This window comes from Panicum hallii, chromosome 4 (assembly GCF_002211085.1).
Source record: "Panicum hallii strain FIL2 chromosome 4, PHallii_v3.1, whole genome shotgun sequence".
In the NCBI taxonomy this organism is placed as follows: Eukaryota; Viridiplantae; Streptophyta; class Magnoliopsida; order Poales; family Poaceae; genus Panicum; species Panicum hallii.
In genome coordinates, this window is record NC_038045.1 from 20,324,141 (window position 1) to 20,332,048 (window position 7,908).

General features: G+C 43.3%; 1 protein-coding gene across 1 annotated transcript; it reads left to right on the forward strand.

Moving 5' to 3' along the window:
* The first annotated feature begins 2,021 nt into the window (after positions 1 to 2,021).
* Positions 2,022 to 6,849, forward strand: LOC112889510 (serine carboxypeptidase-like 7). Its single transcript, XM_025956201.1, has 14 exons — positions 2,022 to 2,586; positions 2,695 to 2,840; positions 2,956 to 3,032; positions 4,214 to 4,336; positions 4,470 to 4,572; positions 4,755 to 4,789; positions 4,960 to 5,061; positions 5,196 to 5,288; positions 5,452 to 5,625; positions 5,719 to 5,790; positions 5,885 to 6,006; positions 6,098 to 6,211; positions 6,367 to 6,412; positions 6,514 to 6,849. Exons 1-14 carry the CDS (start codon positions 2,360 to 2,362, stop codon positions 6,595 to 6,597), a joined length of 1,518 nt encoding a protein of 505 aa, XP_025811986.1. The 5' UTR covers positions 2,022 to 2,359; the 3' UTR covers positions 6,598 to 6,849.
* Positions 6,850 to 7,908: the final 1,059 nt, after the last annotated feature.

Below are 7,908 nucleotides of genomic sequence, written 5' to 3' on the forward strand. Positions count from 1 at the left end.
CTCTGGTGTCTGCGCCATATCTGCATGAAAAATATAAGTACCGTAAAACATATTGCTACAAACAATTGAAAATACTAAAAACTATTTATAATAGAACTAACCTAACAAATATTTCTAAAAGCTATTCAAAATACTGAAACCTATTCGAAATATAACTACCCTAAAAAAATATTTATAAAAACTACTGCAATTATAAAAACTATTCAAAATATAACTAACTAAGAAATATATCTAAAAACAATTCAAAATACTAAAAACTATTTATAACAAAACTACCCTAAGAAATATTTCTAAAAGCTATTCAAAATACCGAAACCTATTCGAAATATAACTACCCTAAAAAATATATCTAAAAACTACTGCAATTATAAAACTATTTAAAATATAACTACCCTAAGAAATATATCTACCAACTATTAAAATACTCAAAACTATTTAAAATAGAACTATCCTAACAAATATTTCTAAAAACTATTGAAAATACTGAATTCTACGTATAACTACCCTAACAAATATTCGTAAAAATAATTAATAATTATACGATTATAATACCTCCAAACAGACGTGTGGACAGGGCTTCGCCGCTTTCTCTTCTCTCCTCTCCTCTCCTCTCCTCTCCTACTTTTCTTTTTTCTAATTTTTGATGAATTTTATGAGAATTAGGGGGTGGGTGGGGGCTTAAATAGTGGGGGGGGGACATCCCGCCCGTTGGGTGGGCGGGTTGTCACCTCCCGCCCGTTGGGGGGCGGGATGTCCGTCCCGCCCAACCAACGGGCGGGAGGACCACCTCCCGCCCTCCCAATGGGCGGGAGGCCCTCGGAGGACCCCCCGCCCGTTAGAAGGGCGGGGTGTTGCCTGACTTTTCGCAAAGAGGCCCCTGCGAAGAGGTTTTCCTCCCCCCGCCGACCCCCCGCCCGTTGGATGGTCGGGATGCGTCATCCCGCCCTTTCATTGGGCGGGAGGTACCCATTTTTCGAAATTTCCCAAACCGGCACCCCTTTTTCGAATTTTAATTTCTTTTTAACCCTTTTTTAAAAAAAAATTCGCAAAAAAGCAGGCTCGCATTTGTTTCCGTTGGTTGCGGCCCGTGGGCTTTCGTTGACATGGGGGCGGAAATTTTTATCTTATACATCACACAGCACACGTGGCGTGTTTTGATTGGCGGAGTCACGACGGAATAGGATTTTGCCATTTTGGTGCGGGCGCGAAGCAGTTTTCACGAGGCAGCTGGGGAGGGGGTGACCCTCAGTTCATGAGTGGGGAAGTTGGATGGGAATCTAGTTTGAGTTTCAAACTTCAAACGTAATTTTCTCTTAAACCATCGATCTATTTCTAAATCCGTTTAAAGATTATTTCTGTTTGGGATTAATGCAAGAAGATGAGATCCAATACGAATATATTTACTGTTTTACAAAAATTCAACAAATGTAAAGTGGTATTTCAACAATTTTGATATTCTATCACAACATTTCTAAAGTATTTTTTCAACAATCCAAGGATTGAATGTTGAACTAGCTTTCTCAAAACGTTGAATTATGTTTTGAGAATTGCTGAAGCAAGGTTTTTGAAATGTTGAATACATGGGTTGGTTTGAAAACTTTTACACAAAACTTGAATATGCTATACTTACCGAATATCCAAATCGGCTCTAATTGTTGTTTAATCAATTATTGTTAAGTTTTGAGTTGAAGCAACAAGAAAATGCATTGACTGCAAGGGAAGTAGCAACTAACAAAATCTGGAGAAAAAGAAAAGTAGAATGAAATAGCATGCAGCCGTGGTTGTTGACTCGCTCTGCAGACTTGTGCAGGCTGTGCTGCTGCTTCTTGGTTGCGTGCGCCTGCAAAAAAGGAACAACAACAGAACAGGACCGCAAGCCCACAATGGCACATGAATTCTTGGGCCCCTGCGCCGCGCCGAGACGGCGACGGCGGCGTCGTCGCCGTCGCCGTCGCCGTCGCCGTGCCCACCGGCCCACGGCCACCTACCTCTCTAACCTCCTATCCCGTCCTTGATAATGGAGCCTTTTTGTTCGGACGAATGGCAGGAGCATGGTGCTAGCGCAGCTGGGGAAACTCGAACTCGATCGCACCATCCCGGCGCGCTGCCGTGCCGTGACTCTCCTCGATTCCTCCTCCCTCGCCGGCCGGCCCCACCGGCGGCGTCGTGACCCCGGCCTCTGCCGTCGCCGTCCCTCGTCGCGTGCGCGTCAACGTCGTTCATCCATCCGTTCATCCTCTTCTTGCTTCCGTGGCGGCCGCCCGTCGCGGCAACAAATACCCAGGACCTCCGTGCTTCCATGACCCACCGTTGCTCCACCACGGCAACTGGGACTGCGAGCACGCCTGGTACCTGATCGATGACGACGACGGCGGAGGCGGCAGGGCCGGGGCCGCGGCCGCGGCCGCGCCTCCTCGGGCCAGCCGGACCCCGCTCGCTCTTCCATCGCCGCCTCTGCTCCCGTTGCTTCCTCGTCGTCTTCCTGCTCGCCGCCTGCGCGTCCTCCGCCTCCGGCTCCGGCTCCGGGCGGGTGGTGACCAGCCTCCCTGGCTTCGACGGGCCCCTCCCCTTCCACCTCGAAACAGGGTGCGCACCACATCTTCCTCCTATCGCCGTTGCCTCTGTTCCTCGAAACAGGGCTCCTGCCGCTCTGAAGCTGTAAGTAGACTGAAACCGAATACTCTATGCAACAAGGTACGTGGAGGTGGACAGGCAGAACGGCGCCGAGCTCTTCTACTACTTCGTCCAGTCCGAGTCCGGCGCCGCCGCCGCACCTTTCCTCCTCTGGCTCACCGGCGGCGATCGCTGCACCGTCTTCAGCGGCCTCGCCTACGAGATCGGTAGGTACCGCACCATGCCACACAGCACACAATCATCTTAATTAGTTTCCACACCCAGACACCCACGCATCATCAATCCGTGCCTCGATGCAACTGATGATGATTGCTCCCGCAGGTCCCATCAGGTTCATCGTTGAGCCCTACGACGGCACGATGCCGCGCCTGCGATACAACCAAAACTCGTGGGCCAAGGTGCTCTGCTCCGTCCTTTCCCTTCAGCTACTCTCTTCAGTTTTGAATTTGCTTCTCAGTTCTATCTAGGTGAAAGGGGGTGACAGTCAAAGGGGGTTCTCATCCTGTCTTTAAAATATGTAGTGACAAACTAAGATGAGGTGATGTGCTCACCTTATCCTCTCGAATTCTCTATTGTTTTGTACTCTCTGAATATAGTCCGATTATTATTTTTGTAAAGCTTGGTTGTTTTTCAAAAAGAGAAAAAAGGTTTGGCGATCCATGGATGTCCTGCCTAAAGTTAGAATTTGAGAGAGTAGAAAAACTGGCTATATAGTTTCATGCCTAGTTAGTATTCTCTCTATAGATTGGGTGGATTGTAGTAATTTCTATACAGATTTATCTTTTATTAAACTACTCTTATAATCTTATAATTTTAGTTCATACTAGGCATAAAAATGGACTCTTCAAGTTATACCTTGGAGACTTTCAAAACTGAAAACATCACAAAAAAAATTGAGGGAGCGGTATTGTAGAATCTTGAGGTTGGGTCGATACATCCACATGGATAAAATGGTCCATACAACTTTTGATGATGCATGTGTCCCTTTCTCAGAAAATTTTCCTTGATTTCGTTCTAGTTTTCTTGCCATATTCTCATCTCGGAAGCACGGCCAGCCATTCACCTTAGCTACATTAATGCTGCACATAATCAAAGAGCTAATGGCTGCACCATCTATCTGAATCTCCATAGCATTTTATTCTTTGAGCCAAAATTCTCAAGTATTTATCTGGTTTAAAATTGTACTCCCTCTATTTTTATTTACATGTCATATTAGGTTTGTCCTAAGTCAAACTTAACTAAATTTGACCAAATTTATAGAAAAAATAATAATATTTACAATATTAAATTTGTTTCATTAAATCCAGTGCATATGTTGGATAGTATAATTGTTACTATATTTTTCTATAGACTTGGTCAAAACTAGCTAACTTTGACTTAGGACAAACCTAATACGACATGTAAATAAAAACGGAGGGAGTATCCATATATATCGGGTTAAATATTAGTCATATCCAGTTTACAATTGTAGCTGGTGAATCAATCAGGTTACCACATTTTTCTGGCTACATGCTTGCTCATCTTCAGTGCAATGGAGTAGCACCATTTGATTCTTAGACCACTCACTCTGCTCACGCAGGTGTCACATATCCTATTTGTTGATTCGCCGGTTGGGGCTGGGTTTTCCTTCTCCAGAGATCCTAAAGGCTATGATGTTGGAGACATCTCATCCACACTGCAACTATATGATTTCCTTATCAAGGTACTGTATAAACTCCTTGCTTTTCATTAATCAAATTAGCACATATATCGTGGTGCAGTTCAAACAAACACAAATTAATTGTATTCTTCTTAATGTCTATGCTGTTTTTTTGGTATGTTCGACCGTCATCCAGTGGTTTAATGACCATCCTGAGTTCCTCGCGAATCCTTTCTATATTGGTGGAGACTCCTACGCTGGAAAAATTGTGCCTTTTCTTGCGCAGATTATTTCAGAAGGTATTGATTGTCAGTCTTTGCTATATATAATAACTGGCAATTTACAGGATATGTGGACAGCTTTGTGGAATAATCCATGTCCTAATTTTTGCTTTATTCAGTGAAATTGTCATTGTTTTGTGCCGTTTGTTAAAATAAAGACAAGTAGTAATCAGCTACCTGCTGCACTTGATCCTCTTCAGGTATTGAAGCAGGAAGGACCCTTCCTAATCTCAAGGTATCCATCAGACTTTTTTTTCCAAAAAAAAACGAAAAGGCTATCTCTCTACGAAATTTCTGAGCTTGAACAATTGCAACTACACCAAAACATACCGTGCAAATTTTATATATTCTACACACTGACATAACCTTACATGCTGGTTCATTTTGTCTCGATCCTCTTAATAGGGCTATCTAGTGGGTAACCCGCGCACAGGAGAAATTATTGATTTTAGCTCTAGAGTGCCTTATGCTCATGGATTTGGTATTATTTCAGATCAACTTTATGAGGTAATTAACGAATCTCATCTAGTTCCGCCACTACCATCTGCATACAATTTTATTGTAGTTTAAGTGTGAAACCACCGATACATGTCGCAATGCATTTCTGTTTTTGTAATCGATGTTCTTTTATCTGTATGTAGACAATACTGAGGCATTGCCAAGGACAGGACTACATTAACCCTGGAAATGCTGGAAATGCGCTCTGTGCTCAGGCTCTGAATACTTTCAGTGATGTAAGAACAGTTCTTCACTTGTTCTAAATGGACGTTTCGTACCTCTGAATTCCTCTGAGATGAGGAGGCACATATACATGCTTCAATTGATTTCGGTTGCCAGTTATTGATAGTTTCAGATGACTTACTGACGATTCAATTCAACTGCCCTCATGCAATGCAGCTCGTCGATGAAGTTGAGCCGGCCCAGGTTCTGGTGGACAAGTGCGTCTACGCATCTGCTGTACCATATGCTAACAGCAAGACGGACGGCTCGGATGGTAGAAGGATTCTTGGGGAGGAATTGGAAACAGGGAAGCTGAAGCACCCCCCAGCTCGACCCCCATTTGGCTGCATTGTGAGTCTGCATCTCTGAAGCACCTCTGCTCAGTGTAGCAAAATGACAATCTATTTCTATTCCGTGCATTCATTCTAATAACTGTTTATGCAGAGTTACGGCTACTACCTGTCGTACTTTTGGGCGAACGATAAACGCACCCGAGAAGCTCTTGGGATCAAGAAGGTGAGCTACCTATGCTAGTTACTCCGATCAAGGTGACAATTCCACAGGTTGATTTCATTTCGATGCGAGTACTGAGATGCCACGAACTGATCAGGGAACTGTGGACGAGTGGGTGAGATGCCACGATAAAGAGTTGCCCTACACAGGCGATCTCAGCAGTGTCATCAAGTACCACCGGAACCTGACGTCCAGAGGTTACCGCGCGCTGGTCTACAGGTAATACGATCTCTCTGCTCCTGTTAATTAAGGAGTGCCATCGTCTGATGACATGGAATGGCGTATGACTTTTTTTTTGTCATGGTTGCAGCGGCGACCATGACCTGCTGTTGCCGCACCTGGGAACGCAGGCGTGGGTCAGGTCGCTTAACTTCTCCATCGTTGACGACTGGAGGGCGTGGCATCTAGGAGGCCAATCCGCCGGGTGGGTCTTTCTCCGCCCTCATCTATCCGTCTCTCCGCTTGTTTTAGCTAATAACTGACTTCACTGATGGACTGATTCGTTCTGACCAAATGTTCTATTCTTTTTTTGTCTTCATGGTGGATGATTCATTCATTCTTTCCTTTCTTGATTTCCAGGTTCACGATAAGCTATTCAAACAACATGACATTCGCGACGATCAAGGTAGTAGAGCACGCGCGATTGATCTGTTGATTTCAGCTTCAGTTTCGTCAGATACCATGTTACTGACTGTCGCATTGGAATGGATTTGGATCGAATTGCAGGGTGCTGGGCATACGGCACCAGAGTACGAGCCGGAGAGATGTTTTGCCATGTTCAGACGCTGGATACTCAACCGTCCACTCTAAGTATCCACTCGTATCTTGGTCGACGGCACTCATGTATTGTAGGGCTTTACTGGAATGCGGAGTCCAATTGATAGGTGGGGAGGAATGGATGATTGTTATGACTCGGCAGATGATTCATGTGTAAAACTCTTTGGTGGTCGATGACTGAAATACTTGTCTCTGGTATTTGGCTGTATAGTCATTCGCATGTGAATGATCAAAGGTCGGACCTTTTTCCATAATCTAAATAAAGTCTCTGGTATACTTCGTTAACGTTGGTAGCAATAGAAGTCATAAGAGCAAGAACAATAGTTCAGCCCGCTGCCGACTATAAGAGTTTGCTATGTCATCTAAAGTTAATATTGTAGTCAATAAATATAATAGATTGGCTATTATGTTGGCTAAAAGAGTGTTGCGTAATTAATATTAGACCCACTTGCATACTCTCATTCTCTCACCTCAGTCTGGGAATTTGTGCTATAGCCAGTTATGAGCTAGCTAATATCCTACAGCCAGCTCCTTCTCTCTCTTCTCTCTTCTCTCCTCCACCTCAGCATAAATATAATAAAATAAGGCTTATAGCCAGCTGACTAGTCCTTATTGTACCTGCTCTAAGGGGTGAAGCTACAACAGAAAAATAATGATTCATCCCTTCATCGTACACGAATGAATACATGCAACAATGTTGAAACTAATATGCATAATTAGGGGTGCAAATTAGTGATCATTAGGTGCACCTCCAACACTCCTTAATTCAAACATTTGTGCTACTTTTCTAAAATAAAATCTCATTTTGAAGAAGTAGCACAAATATTTGAACTAGAGAGGATTTGAGGTGCATCTAAGAATCATCAATTTGCACCCATATGCATAATAGTAGAATTTAGCAACTGTGGCAGATGTACTCCACAACTAATGTTGCCATTACTTGATACTAATATAAACATGAGATCAAAGAAATGCAGTGGCAATGCAATACCTTTTGTAACAACAATAGAGCTACATAAAGGCTGTGTACTGTTATCAGTACAAAGGCTTTATTCTGGTATCAATTCATAATGAACTTGGCAGTCACTAAGTTTTTAGCCTTTTTTTAATATAAGCCGGAACTTCATGTTGCCTAAAGGAAACCCAGCATTTTCGAACATGTTGCTTGGATTTAACACATTTATTTTTTTTTCCGTTGTTCTCTTTTATTTTTTCCATTTATTTGTCAACACGCTTTGCTTCTTCTTTTATATATCATTTTCTTTGTTTCAAAACTGAAGCAAGATAAGAAGTGTGAAACATCCTCACTCTGGAGCTACCATAATCTCCACCGGAAGTCTTGAC

What these genes read in the sequence shown, in the direction of transcription:
- LOC112889510 (XM_025956201.1), top strand. Translation starts at nt 2,360, where the DNA reads ATGACGACGACGGCGGAGGCGGCAGGGCCGGGGCCGCGGCCGCGGCCG. An exon ending in TTTCAGATCAACTTTATGAG is followed by an intron (nt 5,062 to 5,195) that starts GTAATTAACGAA and finishes ATCTGTATGTAG; the next exon opens with ACAATACTGAGGCATTGCCA. An exon ending in TACCGCGCGCTGGTCTACAG is followed by an intron (nt 6,007 to 6,097) that starts GTAATACGATCT and finishes TCATGGTTGCAG; the next exon opens with CGGCGACCATGACCTGCTGT.